The sequence below is a fragment of the Cebidichthys violaceus genome, unplaced genomic scaffold (assembly GCF_023349555.1).
Source record: "Cebidichthys violaceus isolate CVI_PGR_0920_01 unplaced genomic scaffold, fCebVio1.0.p SCAF_3, whole genome shotgun sequence".
In the NCBI taxonomy this organism is placed as follows: Eukaryota; Metazoa; Chordata; class Actinopteri; order Perciformes; family Stichaeidae; genus Cebidichthys; species Cebidichthys violaceus.
The window spans coordinates 11,190,790-11,212,311 of record NW_027176483.1 but is presented as its reverse complement, the minus strand read 5'-3'; the positions used below and the strand labels follow the sequence as shown (position 1 = coordinate 11,212,311).

Sequence of the window (21,522 nt, the reverse complement as noted above, 5' to 3'; positions counted from 1 at the left end):
GGATTCAATTGACAAGCTACATGTTAATTAGTGAGCTTTAGAGGTGCTGGTGGATTTTGCAGCCTCTGGACAGAGCTAGACTAGCTGTTTTCTTTATGCTAAGCTAAGATGCTGGCTCCAGCTCTATATTTACCAGACAGACATTAGAGAGGTATTGATGTTCTCGTTTCACTCTCCCCAAGAAAGCAAATAACTGTATTTCCCAAACTCTTCCTTGAAACAAACCTTTAGCTTTAGATATGTTTCTTGCACTTTGGACAGAACCAGGCGCTAGCTCCATGAGAGCGGTGTCAATCTTATCATCTCACTCTCAGAAATAAACAAAATAAGCGTATTCCCAAAATGCTGAACTGTTCCTTTAAACAAATAAGTCCCCTGCATGAATAACTATTTCTCTGTTTAAAACATTCTGAATATGAAGCTTGAATCTGCCTGTTGACTTACAAATAGACCTGTTACTCCCACAGGCCAACAGGATGTGTACGATAAAACCGGCAACAACAACACAGTAGAGGTAAGTGCAAAAGCCTTTCCTGCCTCCCCCAGGTAAGTGCCTGCTTCCCCTGCTCTGTGGGTGTGGTTTTGTGTTTGAGTGAGTGTGTGTGTGTGTGTGTGCGGTTAGATAGGGACTGGGCCTCACCCAGAAAAGAAAGTTTGCTTTATGCTTTGCTTTTAAAAGAGCTCCGCCTGAGGCACATCCCCACTATGCAGCCAAGGATACAAAGGCCGCTGAGAGGAGTCTGCTGTAGTGGCGCTACAAACAGTCTCTTTCTGTGCCTCATGAGTGGATCAGCAGCCACTCTGCTTGCTATACAGCATCCCATCTTTCATCAGCTGCTGCTTGCCAGCCTTACTGTATAAGCCTTTGCGAGCCACCATAAGCCTAGCTGGCTCCTAGAATACCATCTACAAAGCCAGATAAGCTTGATACTGTTATCAGTCTGTGAAGTGTGTGTGGGTGGGTGTCTGTCTGTAAAACCAGCCCTTCCTTTAACTAAGCGTAGTGATAGAGGCTGTTTTCCTCTATTGCGTTTTTTTGTCTGTTTTATTCCTTTGCCCATTCTTTCCTCACTCTCCTGCCTCTCAGTCAGTCCTTTAGAGTTGTGAGTAAGTGTGTTAGGGAGACACCCCGCCCTCGGTGTCACCTCTCTCCTCTCCTGACACTCCCTTTGACTTCCAGCTTCTCATTCTACCACTCATTGACCATGTTCACACACACACACACACACACACACACACACACACACACACACACACACACACACACACACACACACACACACACACACACACACACACACACACACAATCCAAAACGTTCCCGCCACGATCTTTGACCAATATCTCTCCTTACCCTTTTCTCTTTCTGGGCTAGTGTGTGTAAAACATGATTGACAGAAAGGGTAAATCATGTAAAAACATGATTGAGAGAAAAAAAGTTGGAGTGTGTGTGTATTTTGCATGTGCTCGCTCTGCACCACTACCTACCTGCATGCCCATGTGCGTAACACACCAGAGGGCTGCGTAGAGGCTGCGTTCAGGCTGGTAACTCCTCATGCGTTCTCTGACTGTTCCTAAACTAGGTGTCAATTCACAACAGGCTGCAGACCTATCAACTGAGCCAGCCCAGCATTGAGTCGACACCTCTGGCCCTGGCTGCGCCACCCACCCTGCTCAGCTCCATCCAGCCTGGAGAGCTTCGCCCAGAAACACTCATCCAATGCCAGCAGATCGTCAAGGTGATTGTCGTGGACCAGAGTGGGCGAGGGCGGATGGAGGCCTTCCTCAGCCAAGGCCCGGCTGCCCATCAGCTCATCCAGTCGGCCATGTCCACACCTGTGCGCGTCAGAGAGGGGGATGGCCCTCAGCCTCCTCTGCCGCCTCCACCTCCACCTTACAACCACCCCCACCAGTTCTGTCCCCCCGACTCACCCATGCCCTTCCACCACACCATGCCTCTTACCCGTAGGCGCAACTCCAGTGGTTCCCGCAGCATCGTCTGAGTCGGCGGCTACTCTACAAACCTTGGGGGTCAGACACGAGCCTCACACTCACATGCAGCAACAGACACATGCTGGAGCACTAGTCGACTCTCGTTGAATGGTAAGATTAAAGCATTGCTAAAAAAAATTAATTGAGGAATATACTGCATGAGTCGAGTAAAAGGACAAAGGAAAAGAAAACCAACAATAATCTATTCATAGTCTTGAGTGGGGTTGTTTTTGAACATGGAGTAGTTTTGACGCCATTTCTGAAAGACAACTTTTCTTCTTTCTTTTGTCTACAACATGTCAACCGGTAGCTGTTGTCTGTCTATAATTCACACTCTTAAGAGATCTTGTGACTTTGCTTTTTAAATGTCACCTTTCCAACAAATGTGTCTGTGAGCTTTGACTGTGAAACCGAGGGGTTTTGTCAGAAAAAGCAAAATCTGGCAGCCCTGAAAGGACAAGGGATCGCTTTAAATATGAAGAACAAAACTCAGTTTTGTTTTGTTCTCTTTTAGGATATTGATGTTAAGTTCACACGTCTTTGTTTGGTCCAGGTTTTCAGTGTTAGATACCACTCTCAGTGAAGAATCATTTCAGCAGAGCTAATCTAGATTCTCCTCACCACAATCTTTTTTCCCCCCTCATCTCTGCGTAATGTGAAGAAACGAGAATACCAGCTTATTTGTTTCCTTCATCTTCTAGGGAACAGATAATCAGTGTGTGAGGCAGAAGGCCAAGAAAAAGATAAACTGCTCTAGCATCTCTACCCTGTCATGTGCAGTAAAGTGCAGTAAGCAAGGATGTTGCTACTCACTAATTTAACCTAAAACCACATCCTGACGACAATCATATTTTTCTGTGCTTCATTGTTGTGTGTTTTGCTAAACTTGTGTGAGAAGATATCTTCACAATAGTGTGTGACTGCCCTGATTCTGTGGCATTTTGCTCCCACAGAGCTCAGGAGATTATTTGCTGCACTGTAACATGTAATATCTGAGTTGTACTGAGAGCAGCGTGCTTGTGTACTGTGTTCAGTCTGCTTACTCATGGGCAGCAGGGAGTAGGGCTGGTAATTAATCCAAAACAAGGCTAAAATAACCAGAAGGAAGCCTTTCTCCTGCTGCACATTTACTTCTAATGGGTTACATAGTGTAAGTACTGTTGTTACCTTTGGATTTAGGCAATATCTGTGCCCAGAAAACTCTTAACTTTTGTTTAAAAATGGATATGATTTGCTCCACAAAGGGTAGACCAAGGTCACTTCACAAAAACATCACTCCCCACTCACGAATTATATTTTTTCTTGCACACTGAAAGTTATATAAGCAGACTTGCATTTCTATACTGAATGTTAATTAGTGGGAAACTGAAGGTAGAATAATCATTGATTTCATCATCGGGTTGTCTGTCTAGTTTCGATGGTCCGAGCTTGAGCCAGTTTGTACAGCAGATTGCAAATCATCCAACTGAGACACACCGAACATGTCTTGTACCTTTTGCACCACAGAATATATTGGATATATTGTAAATAGATAATATAGATTTATTCTGAAAAAGTGATTGGTTTGCCCAGTGTGTGTATCTACGTATGTATTTGTACAGAGAAGAATCTAGTTTAAAAAAAAGGATATTATAGTTATTATAGCTATTATTATTATTCACATTTAATATGAGGGGGCGTCCTAAATCCTACTGCAATGAGAGACGGGAAACAGGCAGCTTTTATAGAACACACTCCAGTTACCATGGTAACACACACTGATATTAATACAGATCTACATTCATCATGAAATTATAGTGTCATTATATTATTAAATAATCAAGAGATGTTAAGCTGTCACCTGTTAAGGTGTGTAAAGGGCTATGCTGTATTGATGAATATGTGCAGTGAAACACACGTGCATACACAACCACACACACACACACACACACACACACACACACACACACACACACACACACACACACACACACACACACACACACACACACACACACACACACACTGACATACACTAACATGCACATAGCTGCTAAAGCAACAGCACATCCAACTTAGAATCACCTTAGAGACTGATTTCTCAAGTCAGCAACCCCACTTTGTTTACTGTAAACTCTGACTGACTTGTACTATACAGCATGATATTGATTTTTTTGTTTTCCTCATTTACAGTACACAGGGGCAGTTTAATTATATGTTGTATCATTATTGTCAGGGCATGTTGGGCTGGTTGATGTCATTTTCTCTCCTTCCTCCTCTACCTCCTTTCTGCCCGACCCCTTACCCCCCCCCCCCCCCCCTTCTCCATGGTTGTCATGGAGACGCACCAATCTGCATCCTCACTGTGGAGCACTGTCATTAATCTTTGCACCCTCACAATATTTCTAAAAGGGAGATTTCTTAAAGATCAACATGTTTACTAATGGAATATTTCTAATTTTTTTTCTGTTCAAAGAGAATGAAAGAATAAAGTAGTTTTTACTCTCGGTCCTGAACTGTCTGTCTGTGTGTGTTGACACCAGAATCGTCTCCACAATGTCTGCGTCTGTATCACGCCCGGCCTCTCTAATGAATGAATGTGCGCCAGGTGTGCAAGGAGGACGGTGGAATGAAGGCGCTTATGGGAAATCAGTCTGCACATGTGTTCCAGTGTCCTCCCAGCACAGTGAGCCCGAACTCATTCATTAACAAATGAGAAAGCAATATTGAATCTGACTTTTACTTGTGGAATGTCAAGTTGTGTGTTGTAGTGGGTGTGTGTGTGTGTGTGTGTGTGTGTGTGTGTGTGTGTGTGTGTGTGTGTGTGTGTGTGCACGATTTAGAGTACATCATTTTCCACGGATGCTGAGTCTGTCCTCTAAACAATAAGAAGAGCAATTTGTTAATTTGTAATTTCATATGGCATTGACAAAACGGCTACATTTGATGCAAGAGAGTCTCGCAGGAAAGTTCAAGTGTTTTAGCGTTAAGTACCATGGTCAGAGAAAAAGTACAAGTCACTTTTTTTAGCAAATCACTCTTGAGAAAGGATAAACAAAACAGAAATGCTGCCAACACTTCAACATAGTCAGAATTAAAACGAGATTGAAACTAAAACACCATTTTGGCTGAATAAATTAGCTTACAAAAACATAGGTAACATCAACATAATACTTACAATACTCAGTCAAATCAATTTGTGCAAAGTATCTGTAGGCTTACAAATGTGATAAAGCTATCACAGTCAGCTCACCGCTTTGCTCTTTTCTCCCCATCGTTTCTGAAATTCTTTGTCACTGTCTCACCCCTTTTGTTTCTCTCATTCACTTTGAAAACTAGTGGACAAGAGGTTCATGAAATGGAGGACTGTACTGAGAAGCAACAAAGTCTTAGTTGACTGACAGATCGTTCAGTTCAAACAGTGCTGTTCGCTTCCTGTTACTCCTCCTCCCTCTAACCTTGTGTGCTGGAGGCGGCCAGTCCAGAGTCTGTGCACAGGTTGCCTCCCAACAGGTCTCACTCTCCCCCAGGCAAAGGTGTCCCCTCAGTCTTTACATAGTGGTCTCTTCCCATTCCAGCTCAACATCACCTGAAGATCAGTACACATGTGTGAAGTGAGCACTGAGCATGTGTGTTTATTCAAGTGTGTGGGTGAATGTGAGTGTGTTTATATGTTGTTTACCTTCCATGGCATCCAGGGAGTCCATCTTCTCCAGAGCTGAATAGCTGACAAACCAGATGGATTGGCTGTTGCCTTTGTTGTTTAGAAGTTCCAGTGTACTTTGGTGCAGGAAGATGTACTGGGCCTGACACGCACACGCACATACACATTTACAGACACTGAGCAGAAGTCCATAAAGTTTATTTGGTGTAGAATTGAGTTGGGTGTCCTACTAGCTTATGCTGGTGATCATTTCAATACAACAACCTTGATTTGAGTCCAACTGTCTTTTGTCTGATAACGGCAAAAAAAATAAATAATACAAATTGTTTTCGTTACGAAATACTGGAAAGAGCAAATTGATTTTGGATTGCTTGAATGTAAATCAATATTATGTCACTCGACATAATGCTTTTATTCTCTTTTTCAGGACTCAAACCTATCAGAGCTTTAATTCCAATTTACTGAGACAGAGGACAGACATCATTTAAAGACTCAAACCTAGACTACAATAGTTGAAAATGATTACTGGATATCATATTTCAAGATAGCTTCCCTTTTAAATAAAAGTGTCTCACTGGGTGCATATGCTGAAAAAAGGTTTTCCTCCTGTTTTTTGGCTCATAGACCATACTCATTAGAGTGTATCTCTGGCTGAGTGGAGAGAGACAGACGCTTGAGACCGGCATGCTTCAGGTGAATGCACAGAGCAACTCTTTTGTTTGGACCATGAGGGACAATGAATGATGACCTTCACCCCTGAAAGAATTTGGTTTACTTTCTATCTGCGTCTATTTGTTAACCTAAATGAACCGAAACCAAATGAGATCAATGGACAGCTGTTGGACCTGAGCAGACCTGACCGAGCTGGCCCAACCACTGCAGGGAATGAGTGGAGCTATGGCAGAAAGTTAGTCCAAGTCACTGTGGTTCAGTTAAGGCCTGCATCACTTATCATACGCATGGCCTGTTAGAAGCTGGTATATACATAAAGTAATTAATTCCCCTAGACCTAACAACAATGTATGTTACTAGTCTACCTGTGCTGTGTCACATTGTACCTACTAAAGCTGAATTTAAAGCAAATGTGTTTGTACAATCTGCCTCGTGACTTCATAGCTTTATTCAATATTTATTAATTCATATGGTTTATTGTTGTGATCTGGTGGATGTGGAGATATATGAAACGCCTGTTAAAATTGTCATTTATTGTCTTTGAAGCAAAGTAGGATCCTGGAAGTATGAAGTACCTTTGCAAGATCTGATTCATATTTACAATAACTTCAACATTTGCTTTTATTTTTACTTCGACATTACATGTTTTAGATAAGTTAAAATTTGGGCTTATTTAAAGCTGTCTGCAACGGCTCTAATATTGTGATGGCCTCTTAAAGCCGAAGCTCTTTTTCGTAAATGACTGGACTACCATGCTAACAGCTAGCTGTCTGGAACACTGAACACTGCTGTCTCAAATAAACAAGCAGCTCTTGTAGCTGCAGACACTGCAGGCTCATACTTTACAGCAAAAAGAAATGCACAGAACATCTAGAAATAATAAGACCATAATACTGAGGAAAAGCACAGGCACTAGGCAGAGGGTCCCTGCAGGCACTGAGACACACACCACTGCTCTGCAAGTAATGACTGAATCGGGTAATTTTAGGATAGGTTCATGCTGTTTTAAGGGGGGAATCCTGCTCAGCATATGTCTTTAATCCACTGCCAGATCCTTTCCTTTGTCAATACAAGAATTTACCAAATGTTTTCTCGTGGGGATGGGATCACAGCAGGACATGAATTTAAAAAAAAAGTAGGACAACTAGACAACCATTTGTGAGTCTTTGAGGATTCTTAAGTGTACTGGAACAACTTAAGACAACATACTGTATAATACCCCTTTTTTGTATTTTGTTTATTCTCTCTGGGTTGTGAAATTCAACCACAGGAATAAAATACACAATTGTATTTGAATTGAACTCACCAGATTCTGAACCATGCACATTCGCTCGCTGCGGAGTTCAGCCACCAGGCCATAAATATCCACAAAGTCGTGATCTCTGACGTGCTGAATAAGGTGGTCGAGAGCAATAAACACACCTGTTCTGCCCACACCAGCACTGAAGAACAATGAGAGATGGACTTTGTTGATGAAACTCCATTTTGCCACCATAAACAGAATAAAGTACACTTTACGTTTACGTTAATGATTTTAATGATACCTGCAGTGGACCACTATAGTGGTGTTGTTGTGTCTGTGAGCTCGGACAGCTTTCACAAACTTAATGAGAGTGCTGCAGGACTCTGGGACTCCATGCTCAGGCCACGATGTGTAGTTGAAGTGGCGAACCAAAATATAGTGCCCGTGCTGCACAGAGGAATTTATACAAGAAAAAAGACAAGTGAAATTAATATGAAATGTAGATAAAAATGTACCTAGGAAAGTGTTTTATGTTTGCCAGAAGTGGAACAACTAACTCTCTACACAGAGGTTCTTAAATGAATGGGACATTTTGAGGAATATGTTTGCAGTGAAATGGATGAGAAAATCAACACCACTCTCATATCTGTCAGTTCAATATGAAGCAGGAGACTGTTAGCTCAGCTTGGCATAATGACTGGAAACAACTTTGTGTGTGTGCATGAGGGGTTGTTAGCTTAGTTACCTTTTCTACTTTCAGGGTTCTGACAGTCCAGTCAGGAAGGACTTCCTCTGACACCTTTGAGATGAGAATGTCACTAAACACAGACATTGGCTTATTGTCCTCTGGCCAGTACTTGTGACACCGAATCTGAAATGTTGCACACACAAACACATCAGATCTTCGCAGCAGATAGAACCCTCCTTTTGTTAAGGAGCCCAAAACGTTGCCCCGCCTGTCCTCTGAATATTATTTCATAACAGTGGCAAATCTCTCATAACGCACTCTGCCTTTCTCGTAACACTGAGTGAGCATGGCGATGGTGTGGGTTCCCGTTTCCCAGATCATTCTCCAAAAGTCAGCCACTGTGCCAGGCAGAGGTCCCTGGGTGGCTATGAACTCATTGGGACAAAGGTAGCCCTAGAAAACAGAAAAAGAGAGGCAAGTGATTATATTCGCTAACTCAAAAATCACTCCAGCAACATAAAGACCTATTGAAATTATAAAACTTTATTCACTCACAAATGAATAAGCTTGAAAAAGTTAGCAATCCTACAGAATCACAAAAGGACAGGGAAATATCTAGAACAAACTCCTCTCATGCGGAGGAGTTAACCACTGGGCTTTTAGCATCTGAAAGCTGGTACTCACTGAGACAAAGCTGGCGTTGATGTAGTCAGAGCCTGCAGTGCCCGGTTCAGACAGCAGTTTCACTCGGTTATTATTGTCTGGACACAGTTTAGTGAGTTTAGTGAAATGCAGCTGAGGTGAAATCCATTTGCAGTTAATGGTAGAACTAACACACATAATTTATTATAACTCTGGAACGTTCATTTTCAGCCTGATCACTTACAAGGTTTGATGTTGGGAAACCGGTTCTTTGATTTGTTCCAGGGCAGGTCTGCGTCTGTGGTGGCCAGGTCCTGCAGCAGTTTTGGAAGCTCCTGGGGAGATAATATGTAACACATCAGTATTCAAATAGACACACAAACATGAGGTCAAATGTCAGGGCATGTATTTTGAACTTAAAAAATGAAACAAAAATGTTCCTTTTTATACACCTACTTCAAAGTTATTGGTATTACATTTTTCTTTACTTAAGAAATACTGTTAAAATCAAGAAAGCGCCAGAAGTCTCTAAATTGTGGTCTTAGATGTCTGCAGTAGGGAAAGAGGTAAGCACACACCCTCCAACAACTATATAATTTGTCAAAAATTATAAATCAAGCAGTGAGAGGTGCAAAAAAAACAACAATGAAAAAGCTGGTATTGATTTTGTTTGAAATTACTTTCCATGCGTCTTCACTGTCTACACTAAATTCTTATTATTATCTGCCTATTATGTACCTTGTCTTCCAAAAGTAGACGTTTCTTCATGCTCCACTTATTTAGTCAATTCCGGGAGATTTTCTATTATTTCATCCCATTTTATATGTTTCTACATTCTACACAATTATGATAAATATTGGTCCAGGTTGTCGGAAAACACTTACAGCAAACTCCTCTTGGAACTTAGCATTGTCATTGGCACACAGATCCTCTACGTGCTGCAGAAAAGACTTCTTGTTGACGGGCCTGACAGAGAGGTAAGGGGATGAAATACACTGAATGTGAGGAATAGAGAGAAATGTAAAAAAGCTCTATAGCAACATGCTATTTTCTGCTAGTTTATTCTAAGATAAAACATACTTATTCTTTATATGGAGCCATACAGAGCATACTGATCTATGCTGCAACTATTGTGTGTATATTCATATTATTTATGCAGGATGACTTACTTGAGTGATTTCCTGTAGCTGAGCAGCCTGGACAAAAATAGACAGCAAACATCAACCAAAAATAATCAAATTAACTAAATAGTCACAACCCACACTGTGGTATTTCTGTCCATGACAACTGAACTGATCCTCATTGCAGAGAGTACATGGCATTTTATGTTAAAGCAGAGGAGTTTTAACCATTTATAATCAAATCCACTTTGATTAAACACTGACGTTGATACTCTGATGTTTACGTTTCTTTAGAATGAAACGTGATCATTCCCTCTATGGATGGTGTTTCTTTGCATTACTGAAGACTTGCCGCTACGCAGATCTTTCGCTTTCCACTTGTGCCCTCTAAGGCCGCCAAGCTTTCCAAGCAATTTCAAGATAGTGAGTGGGTAAACAAATTAAAATGGTCTCAAGCAGAGGAGTGTCTGCACAGCTCTACAATTCCTGCCAGTGATGGAGGAAAAGGAAAAAGGCTGAAACGCTGATGTCACTCGTTTACGCAACTGGCTATGTCCATTAAAGGTTTAATAAGCAACACGGATGGATGATTTAAACCTTAATGGGTAACATGACAATGACACCCACATAGTGATGACTGAAAGGTGGAATGCAACGTGCAAACAAAGCATACACACCAAAATGTGGCACACGCATGTCAAAAAGCCCAACTTACTGGATCACATAAATCTCTTTCCGCCTAAAGAAGAAAGAAGAATACCTGGTGAGAGAAAAGTGATCAGTTTGAGAAAAACAAAGCCAAGGTGAGTTGATGCAAGTGTTGTGCAAGGAATGTTATTTGTGCCATTCGCGTGACAAGAATCAAGAAAAAGTGTGTTATTATATAATAAGCTGAGTTTAAAAATGTGGTGTTTATACAAATTTCAGCTCCAATAAAGCAGTGAGATACACGATCCTAATGACGCCAACTTACAAGACAGCTGGCGCAGCCAAGCGGTGATCACAACATGCAACGGTGAAAAATGAGTGGAAAGCAAAGTATCCTCAGGAACTGCCTCCTTTTTCAGGACTACAAAGAGTCACTGAAAAATGTTTTCTTGGAAGTTTAATAAGGAAGACAAATACTTGCTTAAGTAGGGCTGTTATATTACTTTACACATAAGAGATAAGGGACATCTATCTGGCAAAGAGGAAGCCCTTTTATTTATCCATCTTCTCCCATGTGGGTTTTATGTTTTTATGTTCCTGTTCATTCAATTCCTCTTGAAGACAAGCCACATTTTACAACGTCCTTCACAAACCCCTCTATTTTTGGTTTATTTTTGTATTTTTGTCATTAAGTAGGTGTTCTTTAGATGTTGGGGATGGAGGGTGTTCAGAAAGTTTATGCTTATTGGTTGTTCCAATGCTGAAGTCTATCTACATTGGAAAATAAATATATAAAAACAATTTTATTTGTACTACTCATGTTAAAAGCTTTTCTATCTTGTAGTGTCTTGCCTCCTCTTAGCCATCAGTGACCTTAATACACCAAAACTAACACTGAGTTTGACATTGTTTCTCACCAGCTTGCAGCACTTATTGTCTGCACACTTGTTAGTGCCAAAGCAGAAAAACAGAAGGGCTTGACGCTGAATTTGTATTGTAGGATGGTTGGAGAGATGCAGGCAGGATGACTTGTCTGTTCTGCAGAGAACTGAAGATAAACTATAAAGCCACGATAATGCTGTGTTATTTCATAGTGCTGCTGCTTCTATTTTCTGCACAAACTCTACAACACTAGAAGGTTTTGTGCTGACAGGAGCGCACATGAAGTTAGCTGCAGCAAAGAGATTTTTGTCTTGTTGACTTGGATTTAAAATCTTGTCTGCAGCAGCTAAATCAAGCCTGAACTCATGTAGTGTGCAGCCAGTCTTAGCTGTGAAAAATGTGTGTTTTACTTGGTAAAGTGGCGCTTTTAGATTACAACTGAACACACAGACTAACCGGTTGAGTTTTTCTTGTTTCAGCTCCAGATCCGCTACAGCGATCAGCTGATCCAGTTTACACTTTGTCTCTATGATCTCTGCCTCTCTGGGTGAATAAGTCCCGCCCTCCTTCTTGCGCTGGTGGATCCTAACATGTCAATAAAACACATTTAGTTCCTGCAATTCAACATTTGCATTTTCAACACATTACGTTGCACATTGTAATTTTTGTGCATTGCCACTAAATTACAATCAATGTTGTGAATGTTGGCAAATAATTGAATGCCTGTTGCCATCTTACTTGACAGAGCCACAGATGATGATGATGAGCAACACAGCCAAAAAGAAGGAGAGCAGAACACCCAGAATGATCTGCTCTTCTCTGGTCAACAGCCCGTCCGCTACAGAGAGAGGGAGAGGAGGCAGAGGTGACAACATCACACATTTTTTGATTTAGAGAAATACAGACATGAATATAAATACCTGCAGTTTTGACATGATCCGAGTACTCAGAGTCTGTGTATTGGCCATTGATGTTTGTGGCTCTGAACTTGAACCTGGTAAATATGGAACAGTCCAGTGTCAGCCTAATATTATTATAAAACATGTACATACAATGAATTTTAAATTGTTGTGGGGTTGAGTGTGTCTTGCACTCACACATAGACCGTGTTTGGCTTCAGAGGCCCATTGCACAAATTGTCAGTGTTGTTCTCCTTTATACAGTCATTATTCCCTCCGATCACGTACGTTCCTGCCGTAGTGTGATTTTGTCTCACTGCAGGCCGGCTCCCTGCAGACACACTGCGACCATCTCTGACGTGCGTGTCGGTGCGCAATGCCCCGTCCCCCGAAGAACATGACGGGTTGGGGAACCCCTTGTCGGTCAGGTAAGGGGCAGGACGATCAAAAAAGGCATTCTTCCAGTTGGTCAGGTTCTGGATGTCCTTCACTGTGACAGGATGAATGAGTCAGTTAGAGAGGAAAGGAATCGCAGGGGGAATGAGTCAAATTTCTGCTGACGTTAAGCCCTTTGGCTTTTGCATACATTTTGACTTTTGTGAGCTTAGGACAGAGTGACGTACTGTAAAACAAGATTCTACTTGAGGCTTAAAGCCAAAAGCAAGGCTGATACCCAAGTGTATTCAACTAAAAGTGACGGTTGTCAATGTTTTTGAAGAGTCATACCCCCTGACTCGGCCACGATGACCTGAATTTCTTTGATTGGTCCGTTGTCATCCTTATAGAAACAGGCAGGCATGCGGATGGTGATACTCCTGTGGGTTACCATGGCAACCCCTCCGTGGCCTAAGACTGCCTCAGGTCTTTGGGTTGGCTTGGATGGGGCTTGAACACACGCACGTGTGAGCACAGAGGAATGAGCACACACACACACACACACACACACACACACACACACACACACACACACACAAACAAACAAACAGAGAGAGGTTGTTGTGTGAATACAGTGTAAAGATGTGGAATTAGTCTGTTTCATTTACATACAAGTCATGACAAACAGACCACTGCTCAGTCCTCTACATCATCAACACACATCTGACAATATGACTGAGTTACATTTGCTGTGACAGAATAGGCCTGCAGTGATACTGTGCAGTGGTAATTCTCTGTTTTCGCAAAAATGCTGCAACAAGAAGGGGAGAAACCCTAAGGAGGGATGCGGCACACACACAATAAAGAGGGAGTGGTACCTGTGATCCCTGTAGTTATCTGGACAAGTGGGCTGGGTGGGCTCCTACCAGCCCCGTTCTTTGCTGAAATCTACAGACAAATAGAAGAAAGGAGAGAGAGGGGGACAAGCACAAAAAGGAGTCAAAGAAAATTTGAACATTAAACTTGTTTGGGTTTAGGCTGAGTGTATCTGTGTGTGTGTGTGTGTGTGTGTGTGTGTGTGTGTGTGTGTGTGTCCTTCACCTGTATGCTGTAGCTGTGTCCTCCCTTTAGGCCCTCTATGACAGCACTCATCATGTTTTGGTCTCTTTCTGTGATATTAAGGCTGATGTTCTTGACCAGCTGGTCTTTTTCGTAGATGTACACAAAGTAAGCAGTTATGTTTCCGTTGGGCTCCTCTGGAGGGGTGAAAGTCACCTTCACACGGTTCACTTCCTCTGGGATAACTGATACCATCACATTCTTGGGAGGGTCTTTGGGCTCTTGGGACAGAGTAAAAATGATATGAGAAATAATAAATAGTTGGGTATATTTATAGGTGGGCAGCAGCCTGGTGCACCCAAGATGTAAATTTCCACATACCTTCCTCCATTGTCTGAAATTCAATAGGCCCGATGGATTTCCCATCACTGGCAGCGTGCTCCAACGGGCCAGTGAAAGCAGTGATAGTCACCAAGTAACGAGTGAAAGCAGTCAAGTTAGTCACAACGACAGTCGTCAACTCTCCTGGAGCTCTGACTGTTGAGATGTTCAAACCAGGACCATCCACCTGGTGTGACAGGAGAGTTCATGGAAAGATTTAATGCTTGTAGTAATTTCATATAATTTGCATTTTACCACACCATATGTTAAAAACTCAGAATAGATAAACACAGAGGTATGTTGGTTAAAGAACATCTGTGTGTTTAAAAGTTATTGGTGACATGTTGTGTTTGTGTAAAACCAAAACTCAATTTACTGACCTGCACAAGATACGAAGTCGGTCCAGAGAGAACAGCTGGAGCGTCCCATGAAATGCGAAGGCCGTTGGAGGTGGGCATCACTTTTAGGTCCTGGGGAGGGTCATCAGGGTCTGAGGAAGGAGATCAGAGAAACACAGAATGCTTATTATGTGCTATCAAATCAAAAGAACCCTGTTAAATTTTGCTTTGTTATCATGCCAATGTCGATTGACACTTCCACGCCATTGGCTCTTTGAATGTAAGCCTGGCCCATGCTTTTAGTGCTATACGTGGTCATGTGGCCTCTAAAATGTTTTTTTTGCCTTTTATGTATGTGTTTGTCACGATTGTGAATTAGCTGTGAAGTAGTAATGTGGACAGGGGCTATGAATCTGCAGCCTACTTGTGTTTTATTATTGTGCACTGCAATGATGAATCATGTAATTTTCCACTGATCTACTATCAAACCCATTCATATATTCAGATTTTTCTGTCATTTCAATTCTAGAGTAAAAATACTGCTACTATTATTAACAAGAATAATAACAGGGTTTAAAGAGACAAACTGCCATATCACAGTAAGTTCAGGGTAGCAACACAGTGCTATGAGAATGTGAACCACTGAAAAAACAAGAAGAGGAGGTAGTGGACAGTGTTTTCTGCTACTTATGAATGCTGAATCTCTGAACAACTCAAACTTGCTATAATACTATAGCATGTGAAGAGAAAGATTTCCCTTGATAGCGAGATACAATTTAAGTTTGTTTAAGTCTTGTCAAGGAGATGCCCAAGTTACTTATGAAAAACTCTAGATAGGATTACATGTATTCTTGCTGAATACCTGGAAATAAATACTGACTAACTGCAACCCTCCCCTGGCAACACAAAAAGATATCACTGCGACGCTCTTACTTCCAGCCAGTGTACGTGCGTAATTCCAGTATGTATATTCCCCAACTCCAGCGTTGGTCACAGCAGCCACTTTGAAGCGGTAGTATCTGTACTTAGCCAGGGAGTGGAGTGTGACGCTGTGGTTCTCTTCAATGCCGTCCGAAGCATTTACTGACACTGTGGCATTAGAGTCCACGCAGTCTGAGGGCAGTTCGTCCTCTGGGGCCGGCTGTGCAGTAGTTAGTGTGTTTGGTTCACAAACAGTTGAAAGCAGCTGTGCAATGATGTGGTACTCTTTCAGGAGGCCTGGAATGGAAAACGGTGGAGCCCACTGAAGTGTCACATTGTTAGGTGTGACATGAGAGATGGTGAGGAGGCGAGGGGCAGCTGGGGCTGTTAATGTAGACAAAAGGATTGAATGAGGTATCCATTCAGTATTACTGTATATTAACAATTAAAAATCTAAATGTTGCACAATACAAAAAAACTGACTACCTGATTCAGGAAGAGTGGAAGTAGTACAATTCAGTCTGTCTCCGGGCCCTGCAGAGTTGACTGCGGCAACAGTGAGTGCATACTTCTGGTCTGGAGACAGCCCAGTCAATGTGTACTCTGGTGTGTGAGCCTGGTGTGTGTAGGACTGTGAGTCCACCTCCACTAGAATCTCATAAAAGATTATCTGCCCATTAGGGTTGGCTGGAAGTTCCCAAAACAGCTGTATTGAATCCCAGCTCACTCCTGAGCAAGAGAGGTTCCCCACAGCATCAGACACTGCAGACAGAGAGGTGATACAGTGGAATTGTTATACTAACATCAGCTTTGGTTGGCATTCTTCACTGTCCACTGCAAGAGGAAAGAACCAAAAATGATGTCAGTACTGGCCTGTTGCACAGGAGTCTGAATAACTGGAAACAAAAAATGTGCAGTCTGCAGAAAAACTTCATACAATCATTACCACCTTTTATTTATCTATTTATCATTGGTTGCACAGCCAGCTACTCTGCAGTAATGACCTGCTGCTCTAGTGGGGAATCACATTTGGCTTGTCTCGTGCTATGTATTGCAGCTGAGCCTTTTTCACAATGACATTCAGATGTGCTTGAGAAAAAGCAACAGCATCTCCACTGCCTAAACCTCTTTGGAGTAGGCTGTAAAATACTTCCAATGTTTTATACCTCTTTGTTTTTCTCTTTTTTTCTTTTACTCCATCATGTTTTATATTTTTTAGATGCATGTTGATGAAATTTGTGTTTTTTGTGTGTTTTTATGTCAGTGACGCAGCTTTCCTTTAATAGCCCCTTAAAGGAAAATAAGGTGTTTTCAAAATGAATATACTGTACAAACCAATTTTGAACCACAAATTGTGAGCAGTGACCTACATCAGTGAAACATCCCTTGTGGGTAGACAGTGTGTACTTTACCTGACTCGTTAGTGGTGAAGGTCACTGGGCTGCTGAAATGATTCCCATGGCCCACTCTGGTGTAACTGTAAACACTGATCTCATAGGAGCTATGAGGCCTGAAGCCTGATAGATACTCTGTGGTCGACGGACCAGAGGAATTCTACACACACACATAAAAAAAATGGCAGATTAGATGGAGATTAAATCATCCAATCCTGATCACTGGAGTAGATAATATCTTATTGTATCAGCACACATACGTGCATGTATGTGTACGTATAATGTTACTGCTATGTGGTATCTGGAGTGTGAAATTAGAGCTACCGTAAGTGTGACTGTGTGTATTCTTACAGAGTGCGTCTCTGGAGTGTGTGTGAGTGAGAGTGTTGTTATTGTACAGAAGCTTTCGGTGTGTGAAATTACCGGTACCTTATGTGTGACCGTGTGTGTGATGAGGTTACGGATCCTGAAGCCGTACTGTATCACCACTCCATTGGGCTCCAGAGGAGGCTCCCAGCTCAGCCACACAGAGAATGCTGTGTGGTTATATATAGTCAGGTTACGGGGAGGCGACATGGGCCCTGAAACACAAAGTGAGGCAGTTAGAGAGGAAGATGGACTAAAACAGACAGTAGATATACACCCATAGTTTCATGAATAAATATCATCTAATTTGGATTTTAGAGACAATTTCAATTTCAAACTAACCTCCTTCATCGGTGTGCAGCTGCACCAGCAGATAAGGCCCTGACCCTTTACGTGTTGCAGCAGTAATAGTGAGGTTGTAAGCTGTGTATGGAAGCAGGTTGGTGAGGATGAATGAGGTGCTGGGGGTATGAGTTGTGTTGGAGCCCCCTGGGCCAAACAGAGTGAGGGTATACTCTGTTATCTCCCCGTTGGTCTCCAGAGGGCGCTGCCACACCATTGCGATAGAGGAGGACGACAGATTCCTGGAGGACACCAGCAATGGAGCTGAACTAGGAACTAATGAGAAACGGTTTAACAATCAATACATGAACCATACTCCATAAGTGAAAGTTTATGTAGATGAACTCACTGTCATCATCCGTTCTCAGATACATTGTGCTAGTATGGTTGTAGGCAGCGCCAGCACCAGTTGCAGGGGTAACAGTCAACACATAAGGAAAATACTTCTTGAGTCTGGTGAATAGGAAGACATTGTCAGTTGTAGTATGCTTGATGGTCTTGTTGACAGCTGGAGCCCCTTGGTTGGATATGTCTGGGGGGATGCCGGCCTCCTGTAAGGTGAGCAGGTAGCTGGGACGACCGTTCGGCTCCATGGGAGGGTCCCAGCTGACGATGATGGCTGTGGAGCTGAAGATCTGAGCAGTCAGGTTTCGAACTGAGTCACTTGGCACTAAAGGATTAAACAAGAATAACTGTGTCACTATTATTGACGTCCATTGACAACATTGGTTTAAGACCTAGAGCATTTTGACGCATTTACTGTACTACGAGGCAGTAAATTATGGCATCAATCAGCAACACACAGTGACATTTGAAGGAGAATGAACAGCGCACCAGTCATCATCATCATTTTTCACAAGCAGGTTCATAATCATTGGCAGCATTGTTGTAATTAACAAAATCAACAACAGCACATCACATAGAACAATGTGGCATGACATCACTTTAACAACACAGAAACACAGCAAAGTAAACAGAAACAATATCCTACAAAATAAAATACATACAGAGGGATTTAGGAGGGAAACTAGCACACTGAAAACCTTGAAAAGGAAAGGAGTTGAGGAGAAAATACTCATCCTGTTCATTCTCCGCCCCTCCAAAAATAACATGGTACACAGAGAGGAAAAAAAGGGGACATGAAGGATAAAATGGGAGATAAAACATGAGAGATCCATAAGATGAGTGAGTGGATGTGAGGGGCCAGGTGTGTGTGTGGGTCTGAGCCTAGCAGGGGGCTTGGCTGTGCGGGAGAGACAAGGTGCCTTGAAGATCCGGTGCTTGGCTGAGAGTGGAGCAGCTAGAGCACAGGCAGAGATACAGAGTCAGTATGAGCAGTAATCATTCAGAGACAGCGAATACTATGTTAACGAGAAAATAACAATGTACAAAAATGAACTGTGTGCGACAAAGTCTGTCGCGGCTGTCTGCACCATTTTTCCCAAAATAACATAAAAACAAAGAGATCACTTTTTACACTGAGGATATCAAAAAGACTAAGTACAACTAAATGTTACATACAAATTTAGGTTCTGGGGCAACAATGTGCAGCACAAACGTTCTCAAAGCACATCAGGCTTTGTTTTTTCTCTGTCATCATATTGTAAAAGCTTCTGCACTCTCTTTTCTCTCTGTTTTTTAATCCCCAAAAACTTTCGGCATGCTTAGCGAAAGAAAACACAAACTGGCTGTCTTCAAGGCAGTGTCACAGGCGGACAAAAACAGAACCAGTTTGCCAGACTGGCTGTTATCTCCTTTCACTAACAGGCTGAAAGTCACATCTTCAATCGCAGAGTTCTTATGTAATTTTCTTTTTGGAAGTTGAAGAGTTTTGAAAAAGGGTGCAGACTCACCCTCCGGTGAGACTTTGAATCATTGTATGTAATAATTATCTGACACTATGTGTGGTATTTCATGTAAAATCTATTCTTTTTAAACTTATTTATATTTGTGTATATGGAATCGTGTTAGTGTGTGTGTGTCTAACTGACCGTCTTCCGGTAAGAACAGGTAAAGTGGCTCGCTCTGGAACCCTCCGTCTCCCTGCACTGTGCTGGAGGTCATCCACAGGGTGTAGTTTGTGCCCCCAATCAGCCGGGTCAGAGTGTAAGAGAGGGCTGAATCAGGAGATGCAGGGGAAGGTAAGTCTGAAAGAAGAACCCTCTGTGTAGAAAAAAGGAGCATTAAGAGTTTTTTTCAGACATTGAAACTGAAATTTAATCAAGAGCAAAATGTGTGCTTTTTATACAGATGATTAACAAATGAGAGGAAAACCAAACATTGAGTGTCTTGGTCACGTGTTGGTCCACCACAAGCCATCAGGAAACATCCACATTTATTAAGTTTCACCACTCATTTATTCAGATTTTTTCTTTAGAGCAGTATAGTTTTGTGTGCCCCTCGGAGGCTGCAGAACAGGCTGTTTATAGTATCAACAAAGTTGATATGATGCATGTTGTAGCATTTAGCTATGCATTACTATTAGTTAGCCATTTCAAAAAATCCAGCAGACAAGAAGCAACATTAGCATTCATTTGGAGTCAGGTTTGTGTCCTCTCCACCAACTCCTGGGAGAAATATTGATCTCTTTAGCTGCTAACAGCTTCACTATGTTCACCATCTAGAAACTAACTTTGCTGTTTGGTGCTTACCAGGTAGCATATAGCAACTGAAAATAACTGCCTGCTGCTGGAACAAGGTTTATGATGTCAGTGCAAGGAAACCAAACCAGTTAAGTTGCAGGTCGAAAAACCAAAACAATGAGTGAAAAGACACTCAAAAGCTTTGCACAGTATGGCTGACAGGAACTGCCAAGTTGGGTGACAATTCTCTCAAGGTTTGTGACCGCGAGCGACACCTTTCACATTATATATAGTTATTTTTTGGGCTGTCCCTCAAACAAAAAAAGTATTAATCTACAGATATAGTCTTACAGTCATACAATTTTGTCTTTGTTTTTCCACAAAGAATTAAACAAAAGCACCGCTTTGAATCTTGTGCTCAGAAGTTCCTTGTTAATAAGTCATTCAGCAGGAAGAAAAGCATTAAAACAACTAAAATAATAAAGAAATCTTAGTTGATTAAGACCACAATGACCAATTAGTCTACTAGATAACTAATAGGGGGCAGTTCTAGTTTGACCCATTTTTGTAAAATGCAAATATTGATTAGTGCAGCTTTAATCTGTCACTTGTCTGTATATTCTCTGTACAGTATATGCATCTCACCTGCTCAGCCACAGTGTTGTTATTAGAGTAATAAATAGTATAGTGCACAATGATTCCATTAGGTTCAATAGGCGGGCGCCACAGCAAGGTGACGGAGGAGGCAGTCACATTTGCAAAAGTCACATTCTGCGGGGGGTCAAATGGTTCTGAGAGCCAGGAAGCACACACAGACACATATTCAGTTAGTGGGAGGAACCTCACACAAATGCATGGTCACAAATATTTTGAATGTGAGAAAAAAATCTTTAACAATCGTCCAGCACCTGCATCGGTGGTGGTAAAGCTGATGTAAATCAGCACTCCTCCATCTCCCAGTCTGTTCCAGCTGGAGACAGAGGCATTGTAGCGACTCTCTGAGTCTACAGCAATAACCACTGATGTCTGTGTCACATTCTGCCACAGCTCAGTTGTCTCATTCCTGACAAAGAGAGCAACCATTAATGTTGCAATGTGGACCATTTTCTTTTTAAACCTCTGTTTTTGAGTCAAACACACAGAGAAAAGTAGATTAAGAAACTCACCAAACTCTGACAATGTAGTAGAGTATGTCGGAATTGGCTTCAAGTGGTGGTTGCCATGATAACTCTACCTCATAGTCTGACAACTTCCTGGTGTGGAGGAACTGAGGAGGTGTATCTGGAGCTGAGATGCAGTAGAAATACTTTCAAGTAACAAAATACAAACAGGAG

The 21,522-nt window shown here is 42.0% G+C and overlaps 2 protein-coding genes across 3 annotated transcripts in view; one reads left to right on the top strand and one right to left on the bottom strand.

Moving 5' to 3' along the window:
- Positions 1–4,546, top strand: part of iqsec3b (IQ motif and Sec7 domain ArfGEF 3b) — a 29,753-nt gene extending 25,207 nt beyond the window's left edge. Inside the window, exons 14-15 of one of the 2 annotated variants that reach the window (XM_068723342.1) lie at positions 468–514; positions 1,584–4,546. In XM_068723342.1, coding sequence (XP_068579443.1) covers positions 468–514; positions 1,584–2,003 — 467 coding nt within the window. In that variant the 3' untranslated portion in view covers positions 2,004–4,546. The remainder of the gene's footprint in view (positions 1–467; positions 515–1,583) is intronic. The other variant, XM_068723343.1, reaches the window with a different exon arrangement.
- Positions 4,547–5,446: 900 nt separating this feature from the next.
- ptprq (protein tyrosine phosphatase receptor type Q) overlaps positions 5,447–21,522 on the bottom strand; it is a 36,972-nt gene continuing 20,896 nt past the window's right edge. The window contains exons 34-63 of the mRNA XM_068723115.1: positions 21,355–21,475; positions 21,097–21,251; positions 20,834–20,979; positions 19,598–19,769; positions 17,956–18,276; positions 17,607–17,882; positions 17,328–17,479; positions 16,917–17,058; positions 15,991–16,266; positions 15,517–15,888; positions 14,626–14,735; positions 14,246–14,432; positions 13,907–14,145; positions 13,684–13,753; positions 13,157–13,315; positions 12,629–12,920; positions 12,452–12,525; positions 12,270–12,369; positions 11,988–12,116; positions 10,717–10,761; positions 10,050–10,076; positions 9,765–9,846; positions 9,125–9,215; positions 8,923–8,999; positions 8,557–8,691; positions 8,296–8,421; positions 7,852–7,997; positions 7,614–7,749; positions 5,654–5,777; positions 5,447–5,560 (exon numbers count right to left, since the gene is read on the bottom strand). Of these exons, the coding sequence (XP_068579216.1) occupies positions 5,523–5,560; positions 5,654–5,777; positions 7,614–7,749; positions 7,852–7,997; positions 8,296–8,421; positions 8,557–8,691; positions 8,923–8,999; positions 9,125–9,215; positions 9,765–9,846; positions 10,050–10,076; positions 10,717–10,761; positions 11,988–12,116; positions 12,270–12,369; positions 12,452–12,525; positions 12,629–12,920; positions 13,157–13,315; positions 13,684–13,753; positions 13,907–14,145; positions 14,246–14,432; positions 14,626–14,735; positions 15,517–15,888; positions 15,991–16,266; positions 16,917–17,058; positions 17,328–17,479; positions 17,607–17,882; positions 17,956–18,276; positions 19,598–19,769; positions 20,834–20,979; positions 21,097–21,251; positions 21,355–21,475 (4,520 nt within the window). The 3' untranslated portion in view covers positions 5,447–5,522. The remainder of the gene's footprint in view (positions 5,561–5,653; positions 5,778–7,613; positions 7,750–7,851; positions 7,998–8,295; positions 8,422–8,556; positions 8,692–8,922; positions 9,000–9,124; positions 9,216–9,764; positions 9,847–10,049; positions 10,077–10,716; positions 10,762–11,987; positions 12,117–12,269; positions 12,370–12,451; positions 12,526–12,628; positions 12,921–13,156; positions 13,316–13,683; positions 13,754–13,906; positions 14,146–14,245; positions 14,433–14,625; positions 14,736–15,516; positions 15,889–15,990; positions 16,267–16,916; positions 17,059–17,327; positions 17,480–17,606; positions 17,883–17,955; positions 18,277–19,597; positions 19,770–20,833; positions 20,980–21,096; positions 21,252–21,354; positions 21,476–21,522) is intronic.